This window comes from Vigna radiata, chromosome 4 (assembly GCF_000741045.1).
Source record: "Vigna radiata var. radiata cultivar VC1973A chromosome 4, Vradiata_ver6, whole genome shotgun sequence".
Classification (NCBI taxonomy): Eukaryota; Viridiplantae; Streptophyta; class Magnoliopsida; order Fabales; family Fabaceae; genus Vigna; species Vigna radiata.
The window spans coordinates 11,802,555-11,823,812 of record NC_028354.1 but is presented as its reverse complement, the minus strand read 5'-3'; the positions used below and the strand labels follow the sequence as shown (position 1 = coordinate 11,823,812).

At 32.0% G+C, this 21,258-nt stretch overlaps 1 protein-coding gene and 1 pseudogene across 1 annotated transcript; one reads left to right on the top strand and one right to left on the bottom strand.

Moving 5' to 3' along the window:
- The first annotated feature begins 327 nt into the window (after window positions 1-327).
- LOC106758359 lies at window positions 328-1,132 on the top strand (annotated as a pseudogene).
- Window positions 1,133-5,150: 4,018 nt separating this feature from the next.
- On the bottom strand, window positions 5,151-7,030 carry LOC106758606 (probable WRKY transcription factor 70). The gene is made up of 3 exons (XM_014641535.2): window positions 6,612-7,030; window positions 6,137-6,241; window positions 5,151-6,036 (listed from the first exon to the last, which is right to left on the bottom strand). The coding sequence occupies exons 1-3, from the start codon at window positions 6,929-6,931 to the stop codon at window positions 5,589-5,591; spliced, it is 873 nt and encodes a 290-aa protein (XP_014497021.1). The 5' UTR covers window positions 6,932-7,030; the 3' UTR covers window positions 5,151-5,588.
- Window positions 7,031-21,258: the final 14,228 nt, after the last annotated feature.

The following is a 21,258-nucleotide window of genomic DNA, read 5'->3' as shown; positions in this document are numbered from 1 at the left end:
CCTATTTTACTCTTGATTAAAATTTTACTTTTAAGATTAATATTTTTTTACTTCTACCTACTCTTATCCTCGTCCTCTCATTGTTTCAATATGTTCTTCTTTCTCTTTAACGTTTGAATTCTTTCTCCTTTCATTCTTTCATTGTGGTGTGTGAGTGTGGTAAGTGAGAGGTTGCAGGTGGTGGTGGAAAGAATTGTTCCATCAGTGTTAGAGGTCGGTCTCGGTGGTGCTTGAAGGTGCACTGATGAAAGGGGTAAAGATGCACTATAGAGCTTCGTCGTTGAGATACGTAATCAATCCTAAATTAAACCCTAAAATAACGTGTAAACCGTAAACGGATGTGAGCATTCGTCATTGGATGTCAACATCAAGGTAAAAGAATTGGAAAGTGCTTATCTTTTTTCCCTCATAGACACCCCAGATTTTAGAAAATCTCCACTCTTCGAATTCGCTTCTCTAGCAAATAGCCCTTGCAAATCCCCCACACTATTTTCCTTCACATCCTTTCCCCAACCGCGTCTCTGCTTTTGGAAGTCGCTATCAGGATCCAGAAACACTACTCACCCGCTTTATAGCAAAAAATGAAAGCCCACTCCTTTGGTCTCTTCAGGTCCCTCTACAAGAGACTCACGCAATAGGGCCTGAAAAAGCGCGAGATAGAGGGTGGTGGAAGCGTCAAGGTCTCGGTCAAGGACATTCTGAAGTGGGATTCCTCTGTTGGGCGAAAAAAAGGTTCCAGCAAGAAAGAGGATGAAGAAATTTGTGAATGTGAATGCGAATGCGTGTGAAGTGGGGTTTGTGTGTTCTTACAATGGTAGAACTAGTAGTGTTGTTTGGTCAGAGACCAACGAGGATAAATCCCTCAACATGGAAACGTCTAGTAGCGGCTACTCTGACGAGATTCACTTCATAACCAATTACACAAGCTCCACCTGCTTCTGCGAAAGTCCGTTCCATTTTGTTCTTCAAACTAGTTCTCTCTCCTCCGGCCGCCACACACCGGAGCTTACCTCACCAAGTTGCCATGCAATTGAGGTTTATCTTTCTTCTTCTTATTCTTATCATATTAATATTTTATGGTAATTTTTTGTTTTAGTTTTATGTTGAACCTGGTTTGGTATGTGGCGAGTGAGTTGACGAGGAAAAAAACAGGACCGATCAGATTAACCGAAGATTTGTACACACTAATCACTACCAACGAACCACCACTGTACTCACCGCCACACCACTGCACCACGAACAGCATGAACAACCACCACACACCACTACATCACACCACCGAACCACCACGAATGAAGAGCAAATGAAAGTTGGGATAAAAAGAAACAGATCTCACCGAAAGAGAGAAGAGAATGAGACGAAAGTAGAAAGAAACGAATCTCAGAAAAAAGAAAGAGTGAGAGAAAGTTGAAGAGAGGGGTGAGGCTGCGTATGAGTGAAAGTGAGAATAATTTATGATTTGATAAATAAATAAGGTTAAAAATAAAATAGTTAAAAATTAAAGAGTAATTTTGTCATTAAAAAATTTATGGAGAAGTGAAGGAAGAAGGAATGACGATAAAAGTAGCATCACCCCTTAAATTTTGACCATCCAATACTTATATTGACCAATCAACCTAACATATCGATACAAACAAAACCTGTATTTCAATCTAACCTATCAAACTTGCTACCACCAACTAATCCAAATCATAATAAATCTAATATTTCAATAATACTTAAAAACAAAATATCTCTCCTTATATGAAAATTGCTTAGATTCAAAAGATAAGCAAAGAAATGGTAAATCACGCCAAGCTTATAGAAACCTGATGAAAAACATATTAACTAAGATTCAAATATAAAATTTATAAATTGAGAGAACGAAAATTCTCAGCAGACATAATCAGCAAGAAGTGAATTGTTGAAAAATAAATTTAAATTACAAACGTAATAAAAATTATAAAAAATAAAAAGAAAAAATGACCTTACTCTAAATTAAGATTCGATCGGATAGAAGTTTTGATATTTTATTTTTATTTAGTTAGTAGGATTTTACATGATAGTTGAAAATGAAAAGAAAAAGTTTAAACGAAAGTTAGGAAGACAAAACATTACAAAAAAATAAAATAAGAGAAATATGAAAAAGAAGGCTCAACATCTTCATCCAATCAATAACTTTCTTCATTTCCATTTCTCCTTAGGAAATAAAAATGGTTCATAAAATATATCTTTTTGAAAATAAAATAAAAATAAAAATAAAATAGATTTTAAGATTAACATACAATGCTATAAAATCAGTTTATAAAATAAAATTTATATTTATTTATATAGTAAAAATTTAGTTTATTTATATTTAACATATTTCTTGTATAATATATATATATATATATATATATATATATATATATATATATATATATTAAATGATCTTATAACAAATAACATAATAAATTCAATTAATAATAAAATTCTTCAGAATAAACTTTAAATAAGTCTTATATTATTTTTCCAAGTAAACTTAAATTTATAAAACTAGCTTTTATTAAAATAATATTTACCAACTTAAATACTAAAATTTTGTTTTATCTCTAATTAAAAAAAAAAACTTGCATGAAAGAATGACTTGATATAAGTTGGCCATAAGAATATGCATTAACCACCATACACTTCACATCAAAACAATTTCTATGGTAATAAGGTTTATAACTACTATATGTGTCGAAGAAAAGAAACATGTAAGAGGTACATCAAACATGTAAAACAAATTTAAAGATATTTCATGTCTTTGAATTCAAAGAACACGACCAAGCTTTTCCTCAGGTCAGTGTGAACACTCCCATTTTTCTAAAAGATAATGCTCAAAATTTCTGGTAAAAGAGTCTACACTTACTAACCTTTCAAATATGGGTCCACCAAAAATTCAATATTTTTCTCTTCTACAAAATCATTTCTCTTTTTTTTTTCTTCTCCAATTTGACTTTCCAGAATTGACACCTATTCAACATTCCTTTCTGAATCATTATTAATTTCAAATCCTAATATTAATTAATACATGATACATATCGTTTTATCAACATCATATTAGTTAAATAAATAAATATATATAAAGTAAATCATTTATCAAAGTCACATCGAATGAAAATAGAGAACAAGTTTTCCGATAAGATTAAAAGAATATATAGGTTTTAATTCTTTTTACTTATTTATATACCTATGCATTTATTTTTTTTTTCTAAAATTGGGAGAGAGAAAATATCATGTTTTTACTATAAAAAAAAATATATTTATTTATTTGCAAAAAGGGGACTCAGACACTTTTTTTTTATGGACAGTGTGACTCACAATGTGAACACATTCTAAAAGATCCACGTTGCTGTTCACTAGTGGCCACTATTTTCCTACCAACCTAAAAGTCGATAATAATTAGTATTACATATATAGTTAGAATGTCCAAGAAAAATAGACAAAGAAAATAGGTAAAGATAAAAGGGGAAACAAAACTTAATCATGCATTTAAAATAAATAATTATAATTAGATTTAAGTGTTGATTATTAAACAACCTAAAATATTAAAAGTACTAACAACAGAAAAAATAATTATATTCCACTTTCAGTTTGTGTTCACTTTTTTTCTTTTTTTCTTTTTTCTTTTAAGTCATCTTTTATTATATGGATAGATATTAAAAGTCTATCACTTCTGCATATGAACTCATGCTTTATTTTCACATATAGAATAGAATATATGCACATCTGTTTTTGTACTATGAAGATTACGAAAAACGTAGAAAACTTTTTTTAAGAAGTATTTTTAATTTAGTTTTTTTAAGTAATTTTATGCTTTTTTACTTCTTTTATTTTTTTTAAATATCCAACAGAAAAATTACTAATAAACAATATTTTATAAAAAAAAATATTTTTCCTCAAAAACATTTTAAAGAATCAACCTGTGTAGTTGATCAAATTTCATTTTTTTAACTGTGTTATTATTATTATGAACGTGTTATTCTAAGTTAATATTTAGAGTAGAGAATCTTTAGTGTTGAGTTATAGCTATAAAGACATTTTAATTAGTTAATTGAATAAAACAATTAACAATTAAACAATTTTGGAGAAAATTTATATACATATATGATTATGCATAGATCTCCAACCATGTTAATTGCTAAATTTGATAATGAATGATGCGTATCAATATAAAGACTAAAAACAAATTAATTATATCCCGAAAAATTATTAATAAATACGATTATCTAAACTCACTCTAAAAATTAGATCATGTTTTATATCTTTAGTCAAACTTTAACTATTAACTTTTCGATGTATAAAAAAAAATAAACAAACATCTTAATGACATATTTTTACATGTGGACAAAATTTATTCAAAACAAAAAATTAGGTGGGTTATACTTCTTATTAATAAGATTCACTTATTATTTAGTTTTTGATAATTTTTAATTAATAAATAGAGTATATTATTTTCCACACGCACAAAAAATGAGTTTAAAATTTATGTGGATACACACTATGCATGTATGTGGACATATACACTATCCATGCAAAAAAACCTAACCAATTGCATAACACACAGTTGGCATTTCGAACATATAAAGCAGTATTTTTATTGAGAAAAAAAACTGTTGGAGCATTAAATATAATCAACATCATAATTATTTTATACCATTAGCAACTTTGATAAACCTTGTATTTTCCTTGAAATGGTATTGTTATTCATTCTCTATATACATAGCAGGTAACCACCTTCTTAGTTAATACTTATTTTCCCCTTCTCTTAGACTTAATGAATGAAAATAACATTTCGTTAACACTAAATTATCACTACAATTAAATTATAAGTCGTTTTTTTTTTAACTATACAAATGAAATATTTAATTTAGAAGAATATATATATAGAGAGAGAGGATATTAATTTTTATTTTATAGTTTAGTGATTAAGGAGAATGAAAACATCCTTTGAATGACTCTTTAGCCACATATTTAAAGAGAATGATGAAAAATGCAATTTGTGTTTTGTTTTTATCAGGAATCTCTTTTATGAATATGCATAGAAAAGTGATATTTGTAGTAATAGCAACAATACATAATTTTGTATAAAGTAGAGGATTTTGCTCCCTGTAAATTCGATATCAAACCTTAATTACAAGAAAGAATGCCATCTCTATCACCTTTTTATGGTTGCCTTTATATATCCCCTATTCCAAAATCATTCATGCATTGAACCTACCCTTAACCTTTTTCCAAGTGACCCCAACCATCTATTCATTGCTTCTGCATGCTCCTAATTTCATCTCACTTTTCATTTATCCACATAAATATAACTACAAACCATTATCTTCTTACAAACAAACTAGACTTCAAATTACTCATTATTTTCATACAAAATAAGAGACAACCACTTCATTATTAATTAAATTAACTTTTGTTGGCTGAACCAGTCAAAACAACATTGTTTTTTTTTTTTTCTCATTAATATTGAGAATAAAAGATGAGTACTACTACCAATTTCTAAGAAAACTACTATATATATTACACAGTTTGTTTTTGCATATAGGTTAAAATAAAACTTAAAATAGGAAGAAAGTGGGAAACTATCTAAATTCAAGGAAGTCTTGAAAGACATCATCAAAGAGATCTGGAAAGTCGACAGCCTTGTACTCAGAGTCAGGTGTTGAAGATGATAGAGTGACATGTCTTGGTGAAGCATCATCAAAGGTGAGGTCAGAAGAGATGAGGTAATCATTGGAGGAAGTTGAGGGTGGAATCTCCTCTTTGCACTCCCTTTTGACAGATGAAGGGAAAGAAGATGAGAGAAAGGCACACTCTTGTTTTGATAGAGTAGAGAAGGAATTGTTGAAGCTAAGAAACTTGGAAGAAGATGAAGGAGACATGTCGAGTATGATCTCGGGGTTTCCCATGTTCTTGCAACTGTGTTCACCGTAGTAGATTGTCTTGTACAAGATTGGATCCTCCTGAACTCTTTGCACCTGCTTTGTCGCTTGGCAACCCTGGTCTCTGTGAGTGCACCTAAAGTAGCTCCTGAAAATTCAAACCACAACACATCAATTTCTCTCCCATATACAGTATAATTCATGCTGCGTAAACATTTATTCAGAAGATTGTTCAAATGCTAAGACACCTTGGGAATTTGGCATTGAGAATCTCCTTTTGACCATACTTCCTCCATTGGTGGCCATCATCGATTGGAGCTTCGGACTCCTTCTCTCTTGTTTGTTCAGTTCTTCTGCAGACATGAATTATAAATTCAGATAAACTCTTTAATTGCTTCTCATAAACCAAAACCAATGGCAGTGTCTGCAACAATAATTTCTTTTACTGTGCCAAACAGACACAATATAACCAAAGGTACTAAAGACAAAGAAACAAAGACTATTAGACAGGGTCTACCCAACAACACCACATGTTTATATACATATATGAACAATAATAATTCACGGGGTCCAATGTTAGGCACACGTAAAGGATAAAGTCTAAAGAGACACCAAATTAGCAAATCTAATTATTCACAATTCAGCACTTAACATGATCGTGTTGGTGAAGTGAAAAATGGTAAAAGGGAATTTGATTAGCTAATTAATTAATTAATTAATTACCTTCTCTTGTAACACCCTCTTCGTGCTTTAACCGTGGAGTTCTTGCAATTGCTCTCTGGAGAGTCCTCGAGTTTGGGAGAGTCCCAAAGTTGAACATTGGAGGCATCGTGAAATTCAGAAGTGGGGTTGTTGTTCAAGAGCAAGAGGGAGTTGTGGAAGGACATGAACACCTCCTTCACGAGTTTCTGTGCTGAAGGAGAATTTTCACCATTCCCATTGATGATACTCCTGAGCTGTGTAGCAGAATCACGACCTTCTCTGAGAAGCTCCTCGATTGCTTTCATACGAGTACTAGAACCGCCGCCAAGGTTGTCCATCATGTTCCTTCCTACCGATCTCTGAAATTGGACCTTGTTTCTTCCTTGGATTTTGTTTTATCACTCACACATTCATGCTCAACTCAACTACATAGTATACACGGGCGACCAATATATATACGATGAATTAAATACAAAAGAGGCAGCAAGTTGTCGCAATGTGCACATGCCTGATGTTCAAAGGAACCTTGGCACGAAAATTCCAACACCTTTCAACATCAACATGAATCCAACCGCAATGTATGCGCGTGTCAAGCACAGCGACTAGAGTTATGCCACCTGTGACTAATCTAGAATGGGGCTTCGGGGTGGAACGTAGGAAAGGGGATAGTGCGTGGGTTGCTCTTAGGAGCAGTGATGTGACGTCATAGCATTGCGTTGGCGAGACGTCATATGACAGGTGGCGGAAATTCAGTGGTCGTGATTGAAGGTGGAAAGACTGTTGTACCCTTACCGAGGAAAAAATGAATCCATTGGATAAGGATCACAGTTAGCATTTATGAAGATAATGTTGAATGATGATGAGAAGTATCTGTTAGGGTTTTCATCCCACTCAAATGGGCCATGGGTCATTATTTTTTAAGTAATAATTTTTCTTTGGAAAAAGAGTTTAAAAATATATTTATTTTGAAAAAAGTTTTTATATGTAATGAGTTAACTTATTATAAACTTTGACTATTTACAATTTAATATAATTTAAAGTATCGACATTAACATTATGATTCGATAGAATTTAATTTTAAGTCTAAAAATTACAGAAAAAAACTTATATTTTTACAATGAGTAAGAACCAAAAAACTATAAATTCATTGTTATTTATCCTCGTATCTTCATGTATTAATTAACAATTAAAAATATTAAATGAAATTAACACATACAGAATGTGTAATATTATATATATATATATATATATATATATATATATATATATATATATATATATATATATATATATCAATATTAATCAAACTAAAATATCTATTGGAATATATATGCTCTAAAATGAAATTAAAGACGGTAAAAAAAATAAATTATGTTAAAAATAAATCTTACTATAATTTTAAACATTAATAATTACCAAATTTGTAGATTAATATTTTTTATGATCCTCTAAATTATGTTTATAATTAAAGGTATAAATACTATGCAATATTATACATAATAACTTATGGGAAAGCCACATATAATACTTGTTATATAACGTTAAAAATTATAGTTTGGCTTGAGATAAAGAGATAATTATAGTTTGGTTAAGTAATATTTATATTAAGTGAAAAAGTTGTATTTTAAACCTCAAACTTCCATTATTGTGTATAATTCTTTGTTTCATTCCATAGATGAAGATATAAGATTCAAACTATAAAAACATTGTTCATATTTTAATTTGTATTTTATAAGTGAATAAATTGTATTTTAAACCTCAAACTTTAAAAACAATGTTTATATTTTAATTTTTTTACTTCTGAATTGGACAGAAGTTATAAGATTCAATTAAGCACTTCAGAATGCTTAAATTTATGCGCATTCTAAGTCCCATAAAATTAAAATAAAAAATTCATTAGCAATCTTACATTATGGATGTTCTAAGCAAAATTATCTCCTAAAATATATTTATTTTTTGTATGAAAAAGGTAAGTAAATGATCCCTTAAAACCTCAGAAGTTACATTTTATTAAAACATAGAAAACTAAAATAAATCTTCAAAATTCTTTTAAATTTCTAAATTTATTGTTTTCATCATTTTAGTTTATGATTGATAAAGTCAATCGAAAATAGTAATTAAAACAAATTAATATGTTAACCACTTAAATAAAAATTTATAAACAATATTTAAAATTTATTTAATTTCAAATGCAACATGATAAAGAGGTACAATTTTATACGATTCTTAATGTTTCGAGAAATTAACAGTTAATTTTCAGTTAACAAATCATTAGATTATAAAAAAACAGAGTAACATTGATAAAGTAGAAATATTTGATTTGATTAAATTGCAAGGTGTAATAGAAATGTTTTATAAATTTAACAGCCAATTTGTTGATAATCAATTGATACATTTGATCTAAAATAATGATGTAATCTAAATTTTTTAATAATTATTTATTATAGAATAATAACAACATGCTAAATTCTATTCCATCCTCACTTTAGATTCAGTCCCTCATTTCATGGCATCGCACGTGACCACAAGAGCTAACCATTTGATAATCACGTGCTCTCTCCACAAATTTAGTTTCCGAGTTGTTTTTCTTTAATTAATAAACATTTTTTTATTGAAAATAATTATGTTCTAGAAAATAAAAATTTTCAATTTCAAAACACTCTTATTCAAGGTTTGAAATCATAGTTAAATTTAATCAATTAATACTACCTTCAATTGATAACAATTTTGTTTAATATCTTTACCGATTAAATGAAGATAATATCAACTAATATATAAAAAAAATTATCTTATAAATTAATTTTATGAAATTGTGTTAAGTATACATTTATTTATTAAAAAAGTTAAACATACTTTGAATCTCTAAGAACAAAATGAAAATTCATTTATGTTTTAAATTTTATATATTTTAGTTTTCAAATTTTAAAGATGAGTGTATATGATTTTTTAATTCAATTGTATTAAATTTTTTTAACGTGTTAAACATATCTATTTAGTTAATATTTGAGTTGTTTACATGTTAGGCTCAAATGTTAGTTTAAAATGTAATTTAACAAAAACAATAAAATTGATGATATCATATTAAAAAAAACTATATAATTCATTTTGAAAATTTATTTATTAAAATATATCAAATGGTATGACAATAACAAATCGATCTAAATTAATTTTTAATTGTATATTAATTTCTTATTGTGTAATTTAATAATCTCAAGACGATAAAAATGAATGAATCTAATGATTATATAATTCTAAACAAACAAAGAAAAAGTTGGTAATGGTTGATATGAATCGAAGAAAAAATAAGTGTGAACAAGGTATTTTGAATAGTTATTTTAAGAATCAACTAGTGTTAGTTAAGGTATATTCACCATCACACTCTTCTAAATTATTTTACCTAATTATAAACTAATGCATTGTTAGGGAATGAGACAACGTGCTAAGCACTATTTTAATCTACTCAAATCATACTTCGTTGCTTCCTAGATTCCATTTACATCATTATTATCTCTCTAAACTAAACACACTATCATGGTCAATGTCACGTTCACCAAAATTTAAATTTCAATCCATTTTCTCATAAAAACAAAATAAATTAATTCCCTTAGTATGATGTCGATTTATCTATTTATTTTTATTTTTCATAGGTAAATGCTTCCTTTGAAATGGGATAAGTTGTAGAAAATTCATTACTTATTATATGAAAATTCGGAGTGTTTAAGGTCCTTTTTAGGTTACTTTCAAAACGTCATATTACAGTGTCTTGTATTTATTTTCTTGTTCTCTTCTTTAAATTAAATTCCTGTTTTACTCATTTTTAATATATAATAAGATATTGATAGCGATAGACAATAACTTTATTTTTGTTTGATTAGTGATTTTTATATTATACTATTTTACTTACTCATTAGATGAAAAATTGGAGTGTTTGATGAATATTTAGTTTTTAATTTAGGTTAAATCATTTTTAAGATTCTTATTTGTACAGGGTTGTCTCAAAGTCTTTGTATTCTAAATGATCTCAATTGGGTTTTTATTGTGTAAAACTGAACAATTTAGTCATCACCGTTAATTTGGACGGATGACATTAAAAAATGTTGTGGATGACAGGATGGCATTTCCAACTTTTACTGACGTGGCAGAATTTGGTGTGCTGAGTTGGATTTGTTTTATTTACCTATTTAAAATACTTGAATGTAATCCAAATGCAGTGTTATTTCCAATTTTGTTTTTCTTTATTAATTTATTTTTGGAATCAGAAGCTTATTAATTTTAATTCTCTTTGTCTTATAATCAGACATTTCATAGACAAGGTGTTGCTGCCCTCACCAACCCAATGACCCTATGGCGGCATCCACCATCATCTCCATTAACGCCACCCGCCAGCCACCAACAACCACTGGGAAACCCCAAATCTGTGAAACAAAGGAACTCAAAANAAAAAAAAAAAAAAAAACAAATTCAAGGGACAATTAAGAAACCAAAAATCCTTCCTTTCAAACTTAATTATAGGAATCAGAAACCCAAAAATTTCCAAAAACCCAAAAATTTCCATATCAGAAACACGACACATTCCGCTACCGCACCGGTACCTCTTGCAACACGTCGCCGCTCCCTTCGCCAACCACCGCGACACTGTCTGCACTCCACCCACCGTGAGCTCTGAACCAAGAGACTTCTGTGATTCTCACCGCTACGAGAACGCCCTCAATGCGCCTTTGTCGTGCTTGGTTCAACGAACTCAAGTGCTTCCTCCCTACGACCACTGCGCCAGAACCCAAGGAAGAGATAGGAGAAAACAGAGCCTCCAACTTACGAAACGAAGTAAGGCCAAAAATGATTTGGGGAAGAAGTTTCTGAACGAAAAGAAAGAAAGGAGAAGACAAAGGTGGGTGCTCGTGCTCCCCTAATCCGCTTCTCATGTGAGACGAAGAGCCTCGGGATTGAGTTTTGTCCGAGAGAAAGAATGAACAAAGAAGGAAAAGAACCCAAAACTGTGTTTGGCTGTGAAGGAAGAGAACCCAAAATTGGAAAAAAAGACTGTGATTAGGGTTCTCTGAATCTTCCAAGAGAATTAACTAATAAGGAACTTAATTGAGACCATTTAAAATATGAAGACCTATTTATGACAAACGTGCACTAATAGGGATGTTCAAAATGATTTAACCTTTAATTTATAATCCTCTTTTAGGTTGCTTACGTTATGTTTTGTATTTCAAAACGCCATATTTTAGTTTTTTTTTTTACATATTTTTTTGTCCCCTTCGTATTAAATTTATCTGGGTTAAATATCACTAGTAAAAAAATTAACTTTCTACAGCGCACATTATGCCACGGTTCACCAGAAACCGCAGCATAATACTGCGCAATGACATTTTTGAAAATAAATCAAACGTATAGGCCGCAGTTCATAGGGGAACTGCGGCCTATTCCCCAGTCAAACTTCTGCCTTTGACGCCACGTTAGAAAAACAATAAATTGTTGGGGGAATAGGCCGCGGTTCTCAGAGCAACCGCGACCTATTCCCCCTGCAAATTCTGAATTCCCTATTTGTCCACCCTGCAATAAATTGGCAGGGGAATAGGTCGCGGTTCTATGAGCAACCGCGGCCTATTCCTCTGTAAATTTATTGCAGAGGCTGTCAGCACAGCGAATTTCAGAAGTTGCAGGGGGAATAGGCCGCGGTTGCTCACAGAACCGTAGCCTATTCCCCTGCCAATTTATTACAGGGCTGACTAATGGGGAATGTCAGAATTTGTAGGGGGAATAGGCTACGGTTGCTTTGAGAACTGCGGCTTATTCCCCCTGCAACCTTCTGACATTCCCCAAAAGGCAGTTGGGTAGGCAGTTGGAGGATTCAGAACGTTAGGGAATAGGTCGCGGTTGCTCAGAGAACCGCGACCTATTCCCTTATCTGAATAAATTTTAAATATTTAAGGGAATAGACCGCGGTTGGAGGCTGAACCACGACATATAGTTTGAAGAAAATATCAAAAATGCCATTTTGATTTATTTTATTTAGGAGAATAGGTCGCGGTTTCCTTCACAACCGCAGCCTATTCCACTATATGACAGCGGTTTTGTTTTGAACCGCGGTAGTATGGTTTAATTAGGTTAAAAAAAACTGTGAACAGTTTCGTCTTCCCTGCGAATTTCTGAAACACAAACGCAAATTGAACAACTTTCTCCTCTCCTTCAGCCACCGCGACTGTTCTTCTGCAAACGCGAATTGACGTCGGTCATTCCACATTGACGCCAACCATTCCTCCGTCAGCCATTCCACACATTGACGTCGCGACTGTTCTTCTGCAAACTATCTCAAACTCTCTGAAATCTTCGTTATGTCCATTCTCTGAAATATCCACAATATCCTGTCCGTCGCGCCATTCTCTGTGAATAGGTAACATCGATCTTCTCATTTTCTTGTTTCTAGCACTTTAATTTTCCTCATTACCATTTGATACGTTCTTAGAATGTTTCGTTCATAGGTACATTTGTAAGTATGAAATCGACTTTAAAAGATAAAGATCATTGTAAGTGAATATTTATTGTGCGTGATTGAGTTTATATTTCGTTTTCTGAGACTGTTTTCATGTATGATTTTTGAATTAATTACACCAATACAGAAGAATCATTTTCTTTTTTATTTGGTGTTGTAAATAGTGGGGATGATTTTTTGTATTATTTGTTGTTGTGAAACCATATAGAAATATAACTTAATTAGTGATGAAGTTTTTGGACATACACCACTTTAATATCGAAAAACATGTTTAATGTCTGTATTAGTCCTATTTTTTTATTGCCTAATAATATAATGAATAAGTCATATAGACATTTTTATATACTTCAATGAAATTTATGTATAAGCAAGTAAGATAAGAAATGTGGATCGTGATTATTTTGGAATGCACTTGATACATTTAACGAGTTTGCTAATGTAGAAGGACTTACACCTTGTTTTTCGTTTGTCTTTTGATTCTTAAGTACTGGTAGTGGTCAAGTTCTACCACTAGAGAGAAATATATATGTCCATGTTTTAAAAATGTTTGGCAACAAAAAAGATGAAGTTTACATCCCTACGTATGTGAGAAGCCTAGAAGTAATGTCTAGAGCAACATAGGAATGCTTATATTATATAGTTTTCAAGGTTAATGTAATTTTTTTTTAATTTGTATTATATTTTAAATTAAGAGAATCAAATGTTATATTTGGAAGAATGGAAATAATAGATTTGTGTGATAAATCTATGAAAATATATCAACTAATGTTACTATTTTTTATATGTTAACGATGGAGACATGAATCTAATATAAAGATAACATATGAAGTTCAAATAGACAGATCTAGAGAAAGATTTATGGGATGGAGTTTAATTCAGTAGTCGACCTAAATAATTGTTTAATTCCATTTTTATCATTTTAAAAGTAATTTTCGCATTTCTTTTTATTTAAATATTTCCTGTCTTTTAAATATAATAATTCATATAATTTTTCTAAAATTTAAAAATTATTTTGTTGGCGTTATTGAAAATAAAATACAATTTGATTTTAATGTAAAGTTATAGATTAATTTGACTAGACAATAAAACTTCAACGTTATTTATAATTAAATTATTGATTTAAATATAGGTGAAATTATTATTTTGTATGATCAGACTTACATTTTGTTATATTTGTGTGTAGGTATTGTAATTTTGTTGCGTTCCAAAATTTGGGTAGTCGTATCTTCTCTGTTGTTGGCTCCTTTTTTACGCTCTCAAATTTCTATTATTGTGTTTATTAAACTTTTTTTGTAAATTTTTAATTTTTGTATGTTGAATATATGTAATTATGTGTCATTGAATGTTTAAATTAATCATTTAAATGCTTATTATTAATTGTACGATTGTATGACTGAATTGATTGTATGATTGAATTGATAATTTTATATAGAAAATTATATAATTGTAATTTTGTAATATTTAGGAATGGATCGAAATTGGATTAATTTACCACGCATTAGTGCTGAGTACGAGAGAGAGGTGGAGGAATTTATACAATTTGCATAACGTAATAAGGGTACAAGTGATGATGAAGTGAAGTTTAGATGTCTTTGCGTGAACTGTTTGAATGGGAGAAATTTGAACGCAACCCAAATTAGAGAACATCTTATATGTGATGGTTTCCTAAGATGCTATACAACATGGATATGGCACGGCGAAGAAATGCACTTTCCCGACTGACTCTCAAACTGAAAATGTTATTGATTCCACCATGGAAGAAGATCGACTGAATGAAGACAAATTAGAGGACATGATCCGTGATGTTGGCGTAGAAAATTTTGCCAAAGCTCATGTGTATGAGACGATGTCGATTGATGCGGAAACACCTTTGTATGTCGATTTAACTAAGTTCACACGTTTGTCAGCGGTGTTAAGGCTCATGAATTTAAAAGCGAGCAATGGATGGAATGATAAGAGTTTTATAGAATTGTTGACGTTGTTGAATGAAATGTTGCCAGATGGAAATACACTACCCACTCGTAATTATGATGCGAAGAAAATCATTTGTCCAATGGTATGGAGTATAAAAGGATACATGCTTATCCCAATGACTGCATTTTATATAGGAAAGAGTTTGCATTTTTGACAAAGTGTCCAAAATGTGGCTTATCACGATACAAGTCAAAAAAAATAGTGAAGATAATGGTCAGATCGAAAAAATGGATCTGCTTTGAAAGTAGTTTGGTACCTTCCAATAATGTCCAGACTTAAGCGTTTGCTTACGAATCCCAAAAATGCTAAAAACCTTAGATGACATGCATATGAGAGAAAAATTGACAGGCTCCTTCATCATCCAGTTGATTCAAAGTAGTGGAAAAATATTGATCAACAATTCCCTCAATTTGCCCAAAAATGTTAGGTAGACTATAAATAGGTTGTGTTCATTTTTCTCGTCAATATGTAGTAAAGCCATCGATCCCACAAAGTTAGATGAACTTCAAGGCGAGATTGTTATCATCTTGTGTCAACTAGAGATGTTTTTTCCTCCATCTTTTTTTGACATCATGGTACATTTACTTGTTCATTTGGTTAGAGAAATCAAGTTGTGCGGACCGGTATACTTAAGATGGATGTATCCTATTGAGCGTTATATGAAGATTTTGAAAGGGTACGTTAAAAATCCATATCGTCTTGAATGTTCAATGATTGAAAGGTTTATTGCTGAAGAAAGTATTGAGTTTTTTTTTCAGATTACATGACATCAACGAATCCAATAGGAGTTCCTCGCATATCATGGTTGAATAAATTTTCTACAAGTAAAAGCATCCGAGGTGTGAATTTGGTGACAAAAGATCGCGAAGAATTGTTGCAAACACATCTTTATATATTGGACAACACAGATGAGGTGATCCCTTTTTTGGAAGCACACAAAGCCATTGTTAAGAATAAAAATCCAAGACAATCAGAGAAATGGTAGTTGATGGACCATAACAAAACATTTATGTCTTGGTTCAAATTTGAAATTGACAAAGAGCCACATTCTTCTCAAACTTTATTGTGGCTTGCAAATGGTTTAAAGTTTGATGTCGTATGTTGTACAGGTTATGAAGTCAATAATTGCACATTTTATACGAAGACTTTGGATGATAAAAGCACAGTACAAAATAGTGGAGTCAGTTTAGTAGTTGGGTCGCTTCAATTTTCCACATCAAAAGATCAACCTCCTGTACTTGGATCAATGATATATTATGGTATAATAGAAGAGATATGGAAGGTTGATTACACCAAGTTTTTTGTTCCATTGTTCAAATGTAAGTGGTTTGACAATAAGAGTGGTGTGAAAATAGATGAATAAAGTATGACACTGGTTGATTTTCGAAAGGTGGGTTATCGAGACGAACCGTTTATCATGGTACATCAAGCATCTCAGTTTTTTTATGTCAAAGATCCTGCGNCTGACCATTGGTGTGTCGCTCTTCAAGGCAAAAAACAAATTGAAGTTAACGAAGACAATGATTAATATTCATATTGCTGACAACCATTCATTTCAAACTACAACAAATTTGGAAGATCAATCTCTAGTTGACGACGATGTACATGCAATTCAGTCAGATCATGATGAGGGAATATACATATGATGAATCCATATCTTTATGTATGAATTTCAAATTTCTGTATAAGTATTTTATTAATATCACATAAGTTTTTTATTAATATTTCCTATGATTACTATTACATGTTTTGTTAAATTATATGATATTACATAAGTCTTTTATTAATATTTCATGTTCCTATTTATGTTGACAGATATATGACTGATCATCCACATTCTTCAGGAGATGAGGCTCCCCCTTCCAGATCCACTAGAGAACCCACCAGGATGAAACAACTTTTGATCAGAAAGAATAGTGGTGAAAGAACACTGGTGAATGTTAACGTGATCATGGGTGTGGCAACTGGCCCCTATGCAGATGACTTCCGATCATACCTTGGAGTAGTGGCACGTGACAAGATTAGTATTCTTACTCCATCTTTTGACCATGTGTCTGAGGTTGATCGGAACATTGTATGGAACGATATATTGGTAAGTTAGTTAATATCATTTCAATTAGAGTTTGTTTATTTTGATAATTTTGTACTGATACAACTTTATTATGTTTTTTTCAACTGACATTTGACATTCCAAATGTCGTAACACTTAGAAATAAGTGTTTATCAACTGTTGCTGAAAACTTCAGAAATTTTAAAAGTAAGTTGACCTCAAGATATATTTTTGGAAGCCATAAAAATAAGTCTCCATGTACTACATATAAGTCCATTGATGAGGAGACTTGGCGACTCTTTGTACAGAGTCAGACATCAGAGGAATGGCAGGTTAGTATAGTTGATATTATTCAATTCCTCATTAACAAATATATATCATATGAAATAATTAATTAAACATATGTGACAGACAATTAGAAGCAAAGCACAAGAAACAAGTGCTAAAAACAAAAACCCCACCTATTATCGTGGTGGGTTTAGGAAGCTTGAGGAGAAAATCCTCAAGCAAAAGGCAGATGCTAGACCACCATCTAAGGGTGGTAGCCCCCAGCCTCCTTCTCCACCTTCTCGGCATAGAAATGGAAGTTGGCTCGTATGAAACCACCGGGCACCTACTCTTCTGTCACTGCACGGGAAATTTCTGAAAGAATTGTAAGTTATCATTGTTCCTAAAATAATAATAATATCAGTATACATACTACATTCAACGTTTTAAAGAATAATGGTGTTTTGTAATGTTACAGGACTTCTTGATTGAGCAGAGCTCCCAAGGTCAATTCACTTTTGAGGGTCGCCAGGATATTCTTACCGCTGCGATTGGACGACCTGAGCACCCTGGACGTGTACGTGCTACTGGAACTGGAGTAGGCATTAGAGATTATTTTGGGAGCTCTTATCGTCAGACTTCATATGCATACAGCGAAGCACAACAACAAAGACTGACACAAGAGATCACAAAAAAGTTTCGAGCGGACATTACGGAGGAGATTAGGACACAACTCAGGACAGAGCTTAGATCAGAGCTCAGGACAGAGCTCAGGGATGATTTGTTTAATGAGTTCAACACCATGTTCCAGCAGCAGTTTGAGAACTATGGCATGTGCCCGATGTCATCTCCTGTATAGGAACATGAACATGTTGTGCCTCCCACAGGTAAACTTAATAAAAATTTATGTGCAATTATTTCTATCTTTTTTATAATCTAACATTTACTCTGACAGGGAGAAGCGAGAAAGGAAGTTGTTCAGCACCAACCGTCCCAGGAGATGACATGGACGATGCTAGTCCATGTTTGCTATACATTTTAGACGATACCGAGACGGTGCTGGTAGCTCGTGGAACAATGTTTAAGGCAATGACTATTGTTCATGGTATGGAGCTATCAGAGGATGAGGTGAAGGTCTCAGTAGATGAAATTATCATACCAGATGCCTCAGTTCCTCTGCCGACAGATGAGATTTTCAATGTGGCACATGCATTCCAGTCTTTTATCGCTTGGCCTAAACAATTGGTTGGTTCAGTTTTTGACCCTCCGGTATGGAATTCTACTTTACACTTCTCAATTTTAAATTTTACATGTTATTGATGTCAAAACTTATCTTATTTTTCCATGTAACAACAGACGCATGCACAGGAGAAGATTCCTCTATCTGAAGATGATCCTCTTGGTTCATTGCAGCTACTTGTTGACATCCTTGAAAATAAGCCTTTGGAGGTTGAATATGATGATAATGTATTTGGGAGAGGCTCTGAGGTCCCATTATACCTCCATAGCCAAGATGTCACGGAGCTTGCGTCCGGAAAACAAGAGTTGAATATTACATTAGTTCAACTATGGATGATGTAAGTCTATGAGCAATTATTTATATAAAAGTGATTTATATATCAAGTATGCTTATATCAAAGTTAATTTTTGATTTCAGGTATATGTTTTGAATCAGTAACAAATTGGGGTACTCTGATGATTATGGGTTCATTAATCCCCAATCGATTCACGAAACAAATGATTTTGAACAGATCAACACATATCTCATAAGAAGTTTTGCAAGGGGAAAAAAAATATTTTTTTCCTTATATATCTAGGTAAGTGAACTTTGTTAACATAATAAAGTTCCATATGTGATTTTAGTATGTAATAATTAAGTTATTATGAATTTCAGGCACCATTGGCAGTTTCTTGTTATTTCTATACAGGAGAGTTATGCTTTGTGGTTTTACTTATTGCACAATGTTTGGACTTTCTTTTTTATATAAATGAATGCAAAAATATTTTTTTTTATATATATAGTTCTATTCCAGTAAGTATGATGATGGTTAGGAGATCAATTGCTAACAGTAGAAAGCTTGCATGAATTTCTCTCAAGATTTGACATATGCTAAAGTCATACTTTCTTATAGTTGTTTTGTTTTAATGTTTTTCACTAACTATTTACAACTGTGATGATATATTGTAGTCTAACAGGCAGAAGGGGTCATATGAGTGCGGATACTATGTAATGTATTGGATGGTCCACATTATTCGTTCCCATATCACAAGAGGCTGGGAAACGGTAATATTTAAATTTAACAAATTTAGATTTTCTCCAACATTTGGAATTCATATTCACTAATTAATATCAATTGTCTTGTGCAAAAATTCAAGACTACCACACAAATTCCTAAGAAGCCACTATCATACATGAGGATCGCTGCCGCAAAGTATTTAGTTAGATTATATAATAGTTCTTAGTTATTAGATTTAAAATACATTTGAACATGTTGAAATGTTTTTAGTTATTAGACTTTGTACTTATGTGATGTTGAAATACATTTGAACATGTGTTTGATCTGTTGAAATTGAATTTATGTACTTGTTTTGATATGCAGGTTTGTTTTTGTGGTAGTGGATATAACAAAAACATACCTGTTATTTAAAAAAATTGCAGGAGAATATGTCGCGGTTGTTACCACAACCGCAGTAGAAAGTGTGATGTTTTTTAATTTTTTTTTTTAAAAAAGACTTTTGGCCGTGGGAGAAGATCCCATGGCGGATTTCGACGACGAACGCAGGGGTTCGAATCCTAGGGTTTCGAAACTTGATCAACCTTCCAAGGCTGATGAGGTGGATAATTGGGCCTCCGTGAAGAATTGGGCGGTGGTGGCAATGGTTTTAGTGATGCGTCTAGGGTTGATGGTGTGGATAATTGGAGGCTTTAGCTTGTGTCTGGCTGCTTCTAAAATATGAAATGAAGGCTTTAGCTTGCAGTATCTGAAGTTATGCTACTGGCTAAAATTGGGGCTTCATCACTCTTCTCTGTTTGGTTATAACCAATGAAATTTGAAAGCAAATTTTGGGGGAAAAATATATGTATACATTGAAATCACAGGGTCTTTAGGCCCATTTTGTTATGTGCACACTTTATGTATATTTCCTTGCTTTATACTTGGTGGAAATTTTGACATCTATTTTAGTGGAAAACCATGTTTGAAAATAGTGATGACGACGTAAAAATGAACTGCAATCAATGGATTGTATTGGTGATATTTAGGCATTCGTTTTATAGGACCATCTGGGAAGATGCCTCCGAAGGTATGGATGTTATTTCCTGTGCAAGAAATTTTTGAAGTTTATAGGTATCTTTATTAAATATTTATATCCAAGAATCACCATTATTCAAATTTAAACTTCATTTCAAACTATTTTCCATATCGTCATGGTGTGTACTCCATTTTACTTTCAATGAGTTTTTCTACTTAGAAAAAAAAAAGACTGGAAAATAGGGTATTTTACTGTATTTCATTTTGAAAATCAGTCAATGTTGATATTTCATCTGTGTGCTAAACAGAAAAATTTGTATATGTCCTTCAGTGAAGGCAACAAAGGACATGGTTGAATGATGCTTTTGTGAAGGCGACAAACAAGGGCAATTTGTTCAGTGCGACAAACAAGGGCAATTTGTTCGGTGCGACGAGGCCCAAGGAGGAGGTGTTGGATGAGAAGGGATTGTACTCAAAGAAGATGGATTCAGAGATTGAGGCGGAGAAGATGAATCGGCCCAAGAGTTCTTACTCCAACAGGCTTTCCATGGAGGAAAATTGATCTTGATTTGGAGCATCACTCTGTTGACAGAGGAAAATTGGTCGTGGAAAACCCTAGAACTTTTG